Genomic DNA, 16,406 nt, shown 5'->3' on the forward strand with positions numbered 1-16,406 from the left:
TGAAGATAAATTATCTTTTTCTTTTGCCTATAAGAAATTATCCTAAAACGAAAGAAAACTAAAGAGAATATTATGCTCTTTTTTATTAATTTAACTTTTTTTTATCTATGCTAAAATTGTAATACTCTTTTTTAAATAAAATAAAATTTAAATTTTTTTCACTTTTTTCCATGAAGTAATCTCAACCATTAAAATATATAATGCACTATCATTGTTAATTTGATTTTAAGGAGAAAAATTGAATTCATATAGAAATATAAGATAAGAAGAGAATTTGTATCATAGTTAATTTTTAAAATGTATTTTAATATAATGTCATGGACATGTTATCAAAAGTGGATTAGATTTGGGATAGACCCATAAGATGTGGAAAATTAGGATTCTAACCTAGATTTATAGTTTTGACAAATCCCCATGGCTTCAAACTTCTTACACAACACTACTTCTTTTTTGGACTATATCAGTGTGACATGATTTATATTAAGTTGATTTAAATTATAATTAATTTTTAAAAAGTTAAAAATGAAAAAGAAAGATTTATAAACAAAATCAGTTAGCAATTTTCTTTTAATGGTTTGTTTTTGGGTTCGTTTTAAAGTGAGAAAATCTTTTACAAGACGAACAAACAAATTCTTGTGTGAGACACGGTCACACCGTGAGATGTTCTTTATAAATGATCTGAACAATCCAATTAATATTTTAGTAAATAAATTACTTATTTTGAGATCATTTTACTGAAAAAAAGTCTGAAACATGAATAACTCTTTTTATATGAGCATTAAACAAAAACTTAGATCTTTTATTACCTTAAGGTGAGATTTTTCTTATATTAATAGCCTCCATTCAAGAGGCACAATCTTATCAAGCCATAGTTCCATTATATGTTAATATAGGTCAACATCCACATTGGAAAAATATGGAACAACTATGTTACACTTTTGTCTTAAGCCTTAGACTAAATACATTTCAAAATCTTGCTTAAAAGTTTTTCCCTTCCTTTGTCTAATATTTCTTCTCAACTTATAATTGCATGTTTTGTTTTGCAATAGAACATCTTGAGCATGTTGTCCCAAAAAAAAACTCTAACTTGTGATTATCGGTATTATATATTAGGTTTTTAATATTTATCAATAAGCAACAATTATCATAAAAATTACATTGCTCGACTATTTAATGAAGCTGATAAAGATAAACTCATTTGGTCCAATAACGTAGAATTTAAAGAGCTACTTGAATATACATTCACACTGAATCACTCGTGTTACTTTCAATATATATAACAAAAAAAAGAAAAATGTGTATTTATATTACATTATCACCTATTTTCATCTCTATATAGTAGGAGTATATACGTTATACTCCCTCTGTCCCTCGAGAAAAGCTCAAATGCACCATTTAACTTAATTATGATTTATGTGAGAGTTTTTTTTATGTCAAATGGTAATCTTTCTGACAGACAAGATCAGAGGAGTATTTATATACATTATGATGACAATAAAAACTCAAACTTTGATTTACAAAATTATACTGAAGATCCTAGGCTTAGAGGTTCAACCTCAGAGTTATGTACTTCAACATTTCTAGCATTTTGACTGTCAAGTGGCATGTACTGAGACATGATAGCCATAATCTCTGAATCCATGTAAGACTGCACATGAAATCAAAATTATCATATAGAAGTAAGTCACAATTAGCCTTTCCAATTAATAAACCCCATAATTATTATCCCATCTAAAATTGACCCAAAATCAAATAAAAAAATCAGTGGGTTATAATTTAGAAGGAAATTTTGGCTTGTAATTTGAAAATGACCTAACTTGAAAAAATCAAGTAAAATTTGACCGTAATTCAAACTAATTGTTTTGACCAGCCTTTTCAAATTTAACTATTTTTTATTTCCACGTCATCTTTATTTGGCTTAACCTAAGTATATTTCTAATCAATTTTGTATTTTTGATTTTCATTTCTATATTAGTCCATTTTTATAAGACAATATTTTATAGAAACAAAAACATATTTTAAGAAAAAAATTTGATTAAGAAAATATTTTTAATAAACCCTTGACTTGTTGACCGAACCCGACCAAAATACGACTCGATCCGAAAAAGACAAGACTTAAAATTGATCCGAACTGAAAATAACCGGTCAAAAAAGACTTGACCAAGAATTTGGCCACTGACCATTTTGACAGGTCTGCTTATCAATTCTATAGAATGCCAAGATACATAAACTATAAACTAACTTACCCGAAGTCTGTACTTGTAGAATACGTATCCAGCTGAGCCGAGACCAGCCAAGATTGCTGCTAGGACTAAGAGAGACGAGAACCATCCCATTTTTGAGGAGCTTCGTTCTGTAAATTAAGTATTCAACATCTAAAATTATACATAATTAAAGGCTTAAGAAGTGGACAATAAGGACTCATTTAATTCACCTAAGTTTTACTGATTCAACAGATTGAAACTAATATTTATTGATCGAAGCTAGTTTTTACTTATTGTAACTAATTTTTAGTTATAAATTATAATAAGTTATACTGATTAAAACTGATTTTTACTAATTGTTACTAATTTTTGCTGAATAAAACTGATTTTTACTGATTATAACTAATTTTTGTTGAATCAAATTGATTTTTAGTTATTAAAACTAATTTTTACTGAATAATTTTTATTGTGAGTTTTTAAAAATTCAAAACACTTGATATTTAGAAAGTATAGATTGTGACGAATCTAACAAAATCTCACATGGATATGTTTTTTCTTATAGATCGATGAGAAATCGTGGTCAAAATTTGACACTAAAATTCGTAAATTCTATTTGGGAATAACATATAAAAACAGTAGGAGTACTTTTTTTAGGTGAAATAAACAGGGTCTAAATCGATAAAACGTAAATTTCACCTATACAAGTATCTTGCTCGTTTATATACAAGCGACTCCCTCCGCACTTGCAATCAAACCCGCCCCACGTATTCTTGCAGCTACATTCAGGGCATTGACAAGCACTCTTTTCCTTGCATTCATCAATATCTGCATCATATACCATACAATTACATCACATTACTTGAAAAAGGATAGAGAAAACGACTTGAAAGCGAAACAGGATAGCGTTAGAGGTCAACCGTCACACTGATGGCCATCGCCTTTGAACCCTTTCGGACATGTGCAGCCCGAAAGTTCTGATACCTGAATCGTAACAAGAACTCTAAAGTTAGTCGCGATCTTTTGGTGCACGAACTGAAAAAGACTAAAAGTAAAACACGACAAGATAGATAACATCACTGAACTGAACAAGCTGAGAACGTCTTTCCATTCCTTGTTTCCGACCAGCAACCGCCACTGTCTATGGTACACCTTCCCGGTCCATGAGCTACAAAATAACATTTAATCTTTCAAGTTTTCGACGTGGAGCAAGACTAGCAACACATACAAGTTCTAATACCAATTGACGAAAAAATAGATAGTTTTGAATTGAGATGTACACACTGTTAGTCCTGAGCTAATCGAACACTCCGACTCCCTCTACGTGTTGCATGTTAGATTGTCGAATCCTCTAACATGACACGACACATGGACACTCTAAATTAGTCGGGGTAACACACTTTTTGGTTTTTCTATTGTATGTCAGATCCTCTAAGGCTCTAACCCCTAATTGTGACTAATATGTGACATACGAGTCTGAGTAATATAGCTCTAAAACGTTTAGTTTACAAGATCGAGATATCAAATTTTAAATTGGTTAAACAAGTACAAGGACACTTCTGAACCCTCAAGAGAATAGAATTAGTTTGTTCAGTTCTTTGTTATTAGACCTCAAAATTAAGAAAAAAATATAAATAAACATCGCTCAACAAACTACTCGATAATCTATAGCTATTCTCCGCCCCTCCGGGTGTTTAAAGGAGGAAAAAGTGGTTTGACATATAAATCAAAAAAATTATGAACTTGAAAAACCAAAGTACCTTTACATGTTGTATAACCATCTCCATGGTACTGAACACCTCCGACAAGAGGACATTCACAAATTCTCCCCCGAAAAGTATCCTGGATGCATTCGGTTCAATAATTAGCACTTTGATCTCAATGTATCCTACAAGGCGAAGATCTGAAACAGAAGAAAGTATATTACCTTGCAGGCTGTTATGTTTGCTTTATTGTCGTGCCAACACCCTCCGTTGTTTTCAAGACACTCGTTTGTCTCGATGTCTGTACGTTTGTTTTGGAACAAAAGACACCGGTAAATGTAAGTGTTAGCGTAACAGTTTATGAATTAAAGTTATAGATACGCGTCTAAATAAGGATTTGAACTAGTAAATAAACCTGCGGTTAGACAAAGTGGAGGATCGGTTTTCTCTTTGAAGGCAGCACATAAGGCCATTAGTACGGCAGTTCTCTCCAGTTTGCCTAGCGAAAATGCAAATCGACTCCTTATATAACACCAACTGAATGACGTATTCACACACACACGCACAAACAACACACACATATATATACGTGTATATATGTATGTATGTATATATGTAGTCCTAACAAAAACGAAAAGCAATCTAACCAAAGAACTAAACGAACCTCTGTATTGTACATCGTTGATGACCAGTGTAGGCAAAATAGCAACATCACCACGAGTTCCTTTTCCAATCTGTGTTTCACAAGACAGGGATGTACACCAGTTAAGCATGTATACAGATTCACTATGACAATGAAAAACTTGCTTACTCTTAAGAGAACTGGTTGAGAGGACTTTAACGATGTTAAATTTAGCTAGACTTATTGTTAATGTCAGCATATAATTGGGAAAACGCAAGGTGCAAACACTTCATAAGCAAATGAGATACCACATCCCAAAATTATATGGCAACGGGAGGAAGGGTTCCAATGACTTATAAAATGCGCACATCATCTTTAATTCAGCGATGTGGGATAAACCATCTCAACAAATAATACCTGCTTGTCTTGTTCGTTTTTCAATATTTCATTGTCTTGGTTGGCTTCAGGATCTCCCATGCACTTTTCAATCTTATCGAGAGGCAAACCTATCGAATTATACGCAAAATGTAACTAATCAATAATTTTGATAACAAAGGCCGAGGCAGAGCAATAGGCAAAGTAGTAAGACGACATACGAAGAGACTTCAAGACGCCCTCGGCACAACTCCTAGAGTACTTGTTATCCTTCATAGAACACCTAATATGGAAATCAGACACAAAATCCCACCAAACCCAAGACCTATTTTGAGATTTAGCAACTTGATACACACAAAGTTGCCTCAAATTCTCAATCACAACATCTTTCCCTTCAAATCCCTCCCCGAAATCCTGCTCAGGATCGGGTGCACAATACCTTCCTCGGTTTATACATTGCGATTTGCACTGCCTACTTAGAAGAAAAGCTTCCGGGCAATACCATGTTATGTAATGAGGAGTAAACAATGTGTAACCCGACTTCTCCAAAATCTGCGCGTGGCCCTTGAAGTCGCTGATGAATTTGATCTGCTCATTGCACCGGACACCACATTCGTCATTGCTGTTAGTCCACAGCTCATATTCCACCCGGCCATCAGGATTTGGCATCGACTCAGACCAGTCGAGTTTTACCACAACATCGTCTCCTCCCTTTAAGGCTTGTCGTAGGCGATCTCCGAATTCTCGGTCTATTAAAACCGAGGGGATTTCAATCTTTTCTATGAACCCGTCTGCATCACTGCTTTCCTCCGGGGAATCCATGGTTATTAGAGGCTCGTCTATTGTATCGGCTACTAATACTGCTGCTGCTCCTGCTTCTTGTGCATTCCATGCTTTCAGGGCAAAATAGCATTCTGTTCAAACAAATTTTATAAATAAAATCAATGTGTTTTCACATATATAATGCTTGTATTTTCACCAAAATCTTTCAAGACTTTTGAAAAATAATTCAAGATAATTGATCATAAGCAGAATTGCACATTTTTGAGTCAAGAGTGATCAACACAATATCCCGCACAGGTCAGTTTCCGGGGAAGGAGGATAGCAGATAAAGCATACGCGGGCCCCTTCTATGGAGAGAACAAGGACAATGCACACACTCGATTTATCAAAAAAATATAGGTTCCTACAAAAAGAAGAGTGAATGACACACAACGCACACCTAGGAAGACACCGGTTTACCCGAGATTGCACATGTGTTTATTTTTTTTGACAAATAAAGTTGCTTTGTAGGATAGGACCTCTTTAGTTGGTTTCAAACACGGGTTAATTGGGTTAAATACTTATTTTTACATGTGTACAAACTGAGTTACACAATTTAATATAAATAATACTTTTTAATTAAATAATTTGAGTCATTTGAGATTATACAATCATGACACCGGCAACAAACATAAATAATCCAATTACATAATTTTGCTTGGGGTTCTTAAACAAACATAAAATCATAAATTATTATAAGATCAATTAGCATCAAAGAACATTCAATAAATAAGTATTAGATATATATATATATGTTATAGTTTTATTGTTCAGAAGCAATTGTCCAGAGTTGTTGAGTAGGTAGCTATAATTTCAAGTTTATTGGTATCACAACTATGTTACTTGACTTAAGAGTGAAAACAAATTTGAACATTTTAATAAATAATTTAAATTAGAGCAGCAATCAATTGGTACTTTAAAAAAAACCCAAAAAAAGTTATTTTTTAATTTTAAATTGATAGTTGTACCATTTCTGTTCTTTATTTTACAAGTTACCAGCCTCTCCATTATTAGGCCGCAACAATTCGTCACATAATTTTCACCGTGGCCCACTAGTGTGGACACGGGAGACACGTGGGCTTGAGCCTACAAATCCACAAGTCAAGAGCGTTGACTTGCACATACACTTGGTGAAGTTCATTATTTCCCAAAACCATATGGTAGTAGGAAGATTAGCTCACCCACTATATATGCAAGTCAACAACCCACTATTTTATCGATGTGGGATCTTGTCTCACATATGAAGTATTTCCAATATCCATATCTAAAAATAAAATAAAAAACTAATCCCAATAATATAGGGTCAGTTCTATAAATCAAAAGAAATTAGTTAGTAGTATAATTTATTTGACAATTTTTAAGACAAATGTTTCCATTACAATGAGATCAAATACTTATAGTTCTTATAGATCAAATACTTATGTTTCCATTCATAAATCAGGTAATGTAGTGTTGGAGAATAAATATTTCATTTTAAATTATGAATTTCAATTAAAAAATTATAAATGAAGAATTTGAGAATGACAAGGTTTGGATAGTCATTCTCAAATCAAATCTAAATTTGAAAATTTTTAATTTGTCAAACAATAAATTTAAGTCAATTACAAATTTCCAAATAAAATCATTATTTCCAAACATATATTAGAGGGTTGTAGTCTGAGCAAGCATGATAGAGTATCTAATACTTCATATGTTGTGTGTACCTACAAATACATGCTAAACTTTTAATTAAATTGGTTAATTACTTAACAATTAACATTAGATAATAAGTTTATTTGGTAAGAGCGAGTCTAGATTGTTGGTTTTTTGAACATAGATATTCATTACAAAAATTAGTCATAGTCGGTCTTTATTTCAGTATCTCACATAGGTTGGGGTCTGAGAAAGAAGATAGTAGACATATTATACTAACTCAACTATTCATACCGTTCAAAAAAAAAAAGGTAAAAAAGACTGCGCGCACTCAAACAATCAAATAATGAAACAATCTCCGAAAAATAAAAAAAAAAAATGGAAGAGAAAAAAGACACAAACCTCCACGATCAAGAAGAAGAATAGTAGGTGTAGAAGTATTAGATTTGAAAGGCTTATTATGAGGAAAAGGTTTACAAGCATCAGATCCATGAGAAGGATAAACAACAGAAGCCACCATTGATCCTCCATATTCTGGTACTCCAAAATTGGCAATTGAAGCATCATGTTTTGATTTCATACTGTATGGTTGTAGCACTGTTACACTATTTTTTTCCACCACAAATCTCCCATTTATTACACTTATATTTCCTAATTCTAATAATAATAAACATATTATTAATAATAATAATAATAATTTGTTTTTGTTTATCATTACTACCCAATTCATGGTTTTGGTTTTTATGAATACACAATATCTTTTTCTTTTTGTTAAGCTTGTAAATATAGGAGAATTTATGGAGTTGACTTGGAAATTACTTCTTATAAGTTAGAAGAATTAGTCTGGTCTACTAATATGACATTTAGTTGGTAGACTATTCTTTTAATTTTTATAAAGATGAAGTGAGAATGATGTTAAAAATAGATACAATTATTTCATATTTACTCCACTTTGTAATTAAATTCGATTTGATCGAATTTTAAAATAAATTTAAAATTATGTGAAAATTAATATGGATATAAAATCTGATTTTAGACTGATTTAAAATACGTGGTCTGAGATTGATTCGATGATTAGCTCTAAAAGAAAGAATTATTCTTCTTGTATCTTTTACAAAGCGTAGAATTTGTATTTTTTTAAAAAACTAGTGAAAAGTAAAATTATATTAGAAAATTAAACAAAAATATATGTGCGTGATAGAATTAAATGATTAAGATTAGTTAAAAGAGAATAAATTTATAATAAATGACAGATTAAAAAAAAAAAAGGATGAGACTATTGAAAATAAAATGTATTGTCGATTTTAGTAAAATTATGTATTTACGATTCATCGTTTAATTAGAAAAATTAATCAATAAGCTTATAAAAATATTTACTAGTAATTAATTTGGACTACAAGCGTGAAGAGTTATTTTATCTTTTCCAATTGTTTTTTTTGGATTATATATTTTTCATTTGTTTTATTCAGATGACTTCACTTACGCGTTTACTTGGTTGTTTTCTGTATAAAATTATACTCTTTTAAATTATCAACTTAAGGCAATTACGCAATCTGTACGATTATGTTTTTTAACTTCAGTAGTTTAAACTTTATTGGTCTCAATACTGCACAAAAAATTGTTCTAAGTACAAATAAAATAAAAGTAAAAATATGTGAAAATAGAAAAAGAAATTATATTTAATAAATAAGTGAAAGAAATGTATAAATGAAATGAAACAATACATTAGTTGTATGAATGAAAATAAAAAATTAGTGTAAATTATGACCAAAATTAAAGCCAAGGTTATGAAACTCAATATTAATAAAAAAAAATGTACCAAGGGAGTATAAAGAGGTACTAGACACTAATATGTATTCTAAAGAATTAGCCTTATTTTTTATTTTATTGTATTAGGTTGTCTTGATTTATTCCCTTGTAGCTCTTCCCGGTAAAAAAATAAAATTCGCTTGTTGTTATTTTTGAGAGAGATTGTTTTTCAATAGACATCCTCAAATAAAGATTTTATATACTCATACTTAGTATTAGTTGGACTATATAAGCCCACATAAAACGTGTAATACAAAAAAACTGTTTCATATAATAATTAATGATTCCCTTTCCCTTGATATTATGTCATAGAGAGTTACTCTTTATTATAATTTATTTCTCAAATGTACATTTCCAAAATTCCCATTTCTCAAAAGTACATTTCATAAAACAATCTTAAATTGATAAATTTTAAAAATAATCTATTTGTATAGGTTCGTCTCGTGATGAGACGATTACATGCAAGATAAGTTGATTCTCTTTTAGTAGTTTAAATAACAAAACAAGTAGATAAATTATTATATGAGACGGTCTCATAAATAAACGCGCCTTATACATAAATAAACTCTAATAAATAGAATTCAAACAAATAGTATACATGGAAATATACTACATAAACACGAACCCGATTCGATCTGATATATTTACGAGCCTACTACTAAATCATCATGAACAACCAACCAAGTCTAGAAAATTTGAAAACATTATGACAAAAAATCAAAAAAAGGAACAAAATAATTTAACTTTTCAACTTATTTTCAAAAGTAAACGTGTAATTTTCAAACCTGTGGTTTGGGGTTGTTCGCAGTTAGTAACTGTAAATAAGTCAAAAAAAAACAAACTAGTTGTTCCCACTTAGTAACTGGAAACAACTTTGACTTTTTTTTGACCTGTTCGCAGTTACTAACTGCGAACAGGTCAAAATAAGTCAAAGGGTTGTTCGCAGTTAATAACTGCGAACAACTGTTTGACTAACTGCGAACAACCCTTTGACTTATTTTGACCTGTTTGTAGTACAGATTCAAACTAGAGATTTGGAATTTTCACGCTTAATTTTGAAAATGAATTGAAAGTTGTATTATTTTGTTCATTTTTCTGATTTTTTGTCTTATTGTTTTTTAATTTTCCCAAATCTAATGAGGGTAACCCGGCCCAATCCATATCTATTGGATGCTTATAAAAGATAAACCCTTACGCTCTGAATGTGGGAGAAGCAGAATCGCCGAACCCTAAATCAAATCCAATCTTTCAAAAGCGTAGTTAGAAGCCTAGAAAATGGCGAAATCGCTACGTTCGAAGAGAGAGAAGAGACTGAGAGCAATTCGTAGAGAGATTGTTGAACCATTATACGAAAAGAAGGATGCTGCCAAATTTGCTGCTCAAGAAGCTGCTATGGCTGCCCCTAAGCTTCCCGTCAGAATCACCAATAAAACTTCCATGGATGTCGCACCCTCATCCTCCAATATGGGTATGTTTATGTTTATGTTTTGAATAATTTTTTTTTATCTGTCGATTTTTGGATGATTATTCTTATTTTATTGTTGATACTTGTTTGTGAATGATTTGTCTCTCAGATTTTGGTGATATTTTGGTTTTTACTAGGTTTAGGGTTTAGAATTTGAGTTAATTATTCAGCCTTACCAATTACAAATTGCTAACTTCAATCACCGAATTAGCGTGAGAGTTAAAATTAGAATATTCTATACAACTATCCTAGCGGATTTGGTTATTGTTTATGATTAGAATAAAAACATAATTTGGGAGGCCAAAAAAACTATTAATCATTGAAAAAACTATTAATCATTAAAAAAGCATTTTGGTGGATAGACAATATCAATGAAGAACCGCCACACCTTGAGGAATTTTTTTCTGTGTCTATCACTGTCGCTTCTTGTATTGCTTTAGTCACATTGAATTTGCTGCACTCTGCCATCAGAAGCTCTTATATGTTGATGTGATTTTAACCTCAAACGAACAGAGCAGAATTAGCCTGACCTTAAACTTTTTATGGCGGGTTAGTGTTTACTGTGTATAGTCGAAGGAATTATCATCGGTTTTTGCTTGGTAGCTAAAAAAAGAATGGAAATTGGTGTAATTTTGTGGGATTTTCCTTGGTGGGCTGGTAGATTAAAAAGCTTATCACGGGGACATAGACTTGATGTTCCAAGGATTTGATAAACCCAATGGTAAGGGGAGTGTTACTTGAACAATGACAAATGTCACCCGTTATTTTCATTCAGATTTGTCTATTTACAGGCTCTTGTTTGAGTCGATTACTTCATGTTTGAAGCTTATGTTGCTATTATTTCTACTTGAGGTTTGGGTTGGAATGAGTTATCCCACATCGATAAATTGAAAATGGTGTGCACACTTTAAGCTATTAGAGACCTTCTTCCCGTTGCCATATGGTTTTGGGATGGTAAATATCTCCTTGGCTTATGAAGTGTGTGCACTTGTGTCCTCCCGTTAATATACTGGCATTCATAATAAGTCCAGCCTAATTTAACATGAAGATTTGATGATTTCTGGAATTTTGTTTTTGAAAGATTCTCAGTTTTTCTTCTTGTTTATTTCTTCTTTTTATATTACATATATACATGAGCATTTATTTGATTATAGTAACTGACTTAAGAATAACTGCCTAATATGATAACTGCCTAATATTAACTGCTTATTATGATGTAACTGTATAATTTGTGAACTGCTTTCCAATACTCCCCCTCAAGTTAGGTCGTGGGATCACCGATGCCTAACTTGCATAATGTGCCATTGAAGACCTGTGATGAAACTGCTTTCGTGAGAATGTCGGCTAGTTGGTCTTTAGATCTAATAAAGGAGTGACGGATGACCTTGCTTTCTACTTTCTAGTTTCTCCTTGATAAAGTGTCGATCGATCTCTACATGTTTCGTTCGATCATGTTGAACTGGGTTTTCGGAGATACTTATTGCTGCTTTGTTATCACAATATAGAAGGCTTGCCTGTGTCTGGTGAAAACCTAGCTCTCCTAGGAGTTTCCTAATCCATAGAATCTCTGTAACTCGTTTTGCTATACCTTTGAATTCTGCTTCGTCACTGGACAGAGCAACCACCTTCTGTTTCTTACTCTTCCAGGTGACTAGATTACCCCCTACAAGAGTGAAGTATCCTGAAGTAGGTTTCTTGTCGTCCCGATCACCAGCCCAATTTGCATCTGTGTAACCAATAAGATCAAGATTATCATTCTTCAAGTAGAAAACTCCTTTATTACTGGTTCCCTTTAAGTATCTCAGGATCCTCAGGACCGCTGCCATGTGTTCCACTTGAGGTCGATGCATGAACTTGCTTACAATCCCTACTGCATAGGCAATATCTGGTCTCGTGTGGGATAAGTAGATCAGCTTTCCCACTATCCGTCTATAACGATCTTGATCTGCCGCTTCTGCCCCTTCAACGATTTGTAGACCTTGATTAGCTACCATAGGGGTATCTGCTGGCTTGCAGTCTAACATGCCTGTTTTTACTAAGAGATCTAAGATGTGCTTTCCCTGATTGATGAATATACCTTTCCTTGATCTTAGAACTTCTATTCCTAGGAAGTATTTCAGTTGTCCCAAATCCTTCATCTCAAACTCTTGGAATAATTTGCTCCTGAGACGATCAATTTCCTTGGAGTCGTTTCCGGTAATCACCATATCATCTACATGAATCACGAGGCATGTAATTTGTTTTCCACTCCGCCTGAGAAATAGAGTATGGTCTGAGTTACTCTGTTTGTAGCCAAATTTCTTTATTGCTGTATTGAATCTCCCAAACCACGCTCTAGGGGATTGTTTCAAGCCGTATAGTGCTCTTTTAAGTCGACACCCCTCTCCTTGGCTATACTCATCTGAATACCCGGGTGATGGCTTCATGTATACCTCTTCTTCAATCTCTCCATGTAAGAAAGCATTTTTTACATCAAATTGAAACAGAGGCCACTCTTTATTTGCTGCTACGGAGAAGAGGACTCGAATGGTATCAATTTTAGCCACAGGTGAGAATGTTTCCGAGTAATCTACCCCGTAAGTTTGAGTGTACCCTTTAGCGACAAGCCTTGCTTTATACCGCTCAATGGTTCCATCAGCATGATACTTGACTGAAAAGATCCATTTACAGCCAACCGTCTTCTTATCACCTGGTAATCTGCACTTCTCCCACGTTCCGTTTTTCTGGAGAGCCATGATCTCTTCGTCCATAGCTTGCTTCCACTTTGGTTCTTGGAGGGCTTCTTCAATGGTTTTCGGAATGGTACTGAAAATTTGAAATAAAGGGATGTATTGAAGGCAACAGCTGTTTGTGATAATTGTTCATCATCTTGTCTACCAATAGGATATCGGGATCTCTGTGATTCATACTCAGGATCATACCTCTTCGGGAGCATTCCTCTTGTACTTCGAGGTGGCAAATTATATTTCCTTGGCACAATATAGTCAGTGGATATATCAATGGAAGGAGCAGTAGGACTCGGTGTTACTTCTCGTTCGGCCGGATGCTCAAGGATTGGATGCTCAGGGACTGGAGTAGTAATCTGAGGAGATGATTCAGGAACAATGTCAGTGGCAATATCGGTGGTAGTGTCTACTTGCTCTTTGGAAGCTCGACTGTCAGTCAAGGGATGAGTCAACCATCTTAGATCCTCACTCATACTCTCCCCCTGAGATCGAGGTTGGTTGTAGTAGGGGGATTGTTTAAAGAAGTCACAGTCCATGGTGGTATAAAGTTTGTGTTGGATAGGATCATAACATCGATAGCTCTTTTGCGTAGTGCCATACCCAAGAAACACACATTTGACTGCCCGTGGTTCAAACTTCGTCCGAGCTCGGGATGGAAGATGGACATACACAACACACCCAAATATGCGAGGAGGAAGGGAGTGAGAAGAGGGAACAGGAGTAAACGTATTGAGCGTGGCAAGAGGGGTCTAAAATTGGAGGATTTTTGTGGGAAGGCGGTTAGTAAGATAGGCGACAGTAGCAATGGCCTCAGGCCAAAAGTGTACAGGTACATGAGTGTCAAACATGAGGGCCCGTGCTATCTCAAGAAGGGTACGGTTTTTGCGTTCAGCAACCCCATTTTGTTGTGGAGTGTCGGGGCAGGATGTTTGATGAATAAGACCATGTTCAAGAAAAAACTGTTTCATTGCAATCGAGATATATTCACCACCATTATCTGAGCGAAGTATTTTAGGTTTTGCATGGAACTGAGTGAGAATCATGTTATTGAATTTTACAAAGACATCAAAAACCTCAGATTTGTGTTTTAAAAAATAAACCCAGCACATTCGAGAATAATCATCAATAAATACCACAAAATATGAAAAACCATGAGAATCAGTATGTGGGGCGGGGCCCCATACATCAGAATGCACTACATCAAAGGGTGTGGGAGCACGAGTATTACTAGGAAAATAGGACTGTTTGTCACTCTTAGCTAAGATACAAGTTTCACAATCTAGGGATGCAGTACAATTCATTTTGTTGAGTTTCTGGAACATTTGTTCCATCTGTTCTTTGGACATGAGGGTTTGCTGTGTTTGTTCTTCTGAGACATCAGCCATTTGAAGGGTAAGATAGGGTAGATGATGAGTTTTTTCCGGATCTAAACCCTAAAGCTCTGATATCATGAAGATTTGATGATTTCTGGAATTTTGTTTTTGAAAGATTCTCAGTTTTTCTTCTTGTTTATTTCTTTTTATATTACATATATACATGAGCATTTATTCGATTATAGTAACTGACTTAAGAATAACTGCCTAATATGATAACTGCCTAATATTAACTGCTTATTATGATGTAACTGTATAATTTGTGAACTGCTTTCCAATATTGGGGCTACCTAATAATTCTTAGCATTGTTTTGATTGATGTATGAATCTCTTTGTTCTGTCAAATTTATGAAATCTCCCGCTGTATCATGCTGTTCAAATGCTTTTGCAGCTTTGCTAGAAAACATTACTCATTTGCAATACTATTTTACTTGTATTGTCTCTGGGCTGTTGTATCATGACCAATATTTCATACTCCTTGGTGACTGTTCCCTTGCTTCATGCCACTCTATATAAAGGAACCACCTCTCTACTATCAAATATTATAGATTCTCAAATGGAATAAGTCGTTAAGACCCTCTTACCTCCCTATTACCAAACATTGTAGTTGTTACTAGTCCCGAAGAGAGAAATCAGGAGAATAATGAGACATACTTTCGTAAATTTCAATAACTTTAAATTGTTTGATTTTTCTTGCGTGTTTTTCCTCCCCAGACCCTGATCATAGCTAATACTATGATCGGGATACCTGGGTATGATGATGATGATTTCTTGCGTGTTATTGGATTTGGAGGTATGAAAATTATGGTAAACAATCTAAAGACTAGGTGCCTCGAAAGTGTTTATGCTTGTTAAATGTTACCAAAGCGGGCAATTTAGAAATTTAATTTTCGTGGTTTTAATGCATTGGAGTGCTGCAAATCTTTTTCAAGCTCCATTGCTACATGCTATCAAAAATTAAAGTTAAAGTAGTAACGTGAATGTATGTTTTTGATGCTCACTTGGCTAATTTCCCCCCTTATTTTGGGGCCTTTCGTTTCACTCTTTCCTATCTATATTTGTTTTTTACTTATTCGGTTATTGCATCTTTATTCGGGTTTTCAGATGTTGAAATGGCTGATCAAAATCAAGTAATGGGGCACCTAAAGCCTGCCGGTGGAGTTGGGAAGAAGTTGAAAAAGAAATTGAAGCTGGGAAAAGGGAAAAAGCATGGGAAGGGCAAGATCAGAAGGAAGCACATTTGAGTATTGTGTTAAATACAAGTCTTAGATGGATTACTTATTGCACGGTGGAAATCAAAGCCTTTTACGAAACGAAGCTTTTACGAAACGAACTAGTTACGTTGTTTTTGTTCTCAGTAATCTCTTGTCTGTTATTAACTGGAGATCAATTAGTTACCTCAAGTAGGATGATTAAGTTTGAAGAGTTAGATGGCAATGTACTACTTGTTTTCTGCTTATATAGTGATTATGTAATTGCAAATTTCAGAACCTTACAGTTTTGGTAGGAAGAGCTTTTGGTGAAAAGTTTTGATGAACAATCTTAGGATAATTGAAGATAATTTGAAGTAATGGTGAAAAATGGCGAAAAATTTGATTAGTATTTTATTTTAGATGGTTCAAAAGTTAAAAAAGTGTCACTATCAGTTTCAAAAAAGGGTAATACATTCAGTATGGAT

The 16,406-nt window shown here is 33.6% G+C and overlaps 2 protein-coding genes across 2 annotated transcripts; one reads left to right on the forward strand and one right to left on the reverse strand.

Moving 5' to 3' along the window:
* Positions 1-1,246: 1,246 nt before the first annotated feature.
* On the reverse strand, positions 1,247-8,195 carry LOC130827679 (vacuolar-sorting receptor 6-like). The gene is made up of 12 exons (XM_057693479.1): positions 7,758-8,195; positions 5,123-5,815; positions 4,944-5,032; positions 4,569-4,638; positions 4,320-4,403; positions 4,129-4,205; positions 3,962-4,043; positions 3,287-3,369; positions 3,122-3,185; positions 2,901-3,029; positions 2,247-2,353; positions 1,247-1,648 (listed from the first exon to the last, which is right to left on the reverse strand). The coding sequence occupies exons 1-12, from the start codon at positions 8,083-8,085 to the stop codon at positions 1,523-1,525; spliced, it is 1,932 nt and encodes a 643-aa protein (XP_057549462.1). The 5' UTR covers positions 8,086-8,195; the 3' UTR covers positions 1,247-1,522.
* Positions 8,196-10,352: 2,157 nt separating this feature from the next.
* LOC130827680 (uncharacterized) lies at positions 10,353-16,218 on the forward strand. The gene is made up of 2 exons (XM_057693480.1): positions 10,353-10,632; positions 15,833-16,218. The coding sequence occupies exons 1-2, from the start codon at positions 10,440-10,442 to the stop codon at positions 15,970-15,972; spliced, it is 333 nt and encodes a 110-aa protein (XP_057549463.1). The 5' UTR covers positions 10,353-10,439; the 3' UTR covers positions 15,973-16,218.
* Positions 16,219-16,406: the final 188 nt, after the last annotated feature.

Source organism: Amaranthus tricolor, chromosome 11, assembly GCF_026212465.1.
Source record: "Amaranthus tricolor cultivar Red isolate AtriRed21 chromosome 11, ASM2621246v1, whole genome shotgun sequence".
NCBI classification, from domain to species: Eukaryota; Viridiplantae; Streptophyta; class Magnoliopsida; order Caryophyllales; family Amaranthaceae; genus Amaranthus; species Amaranthus tricolor.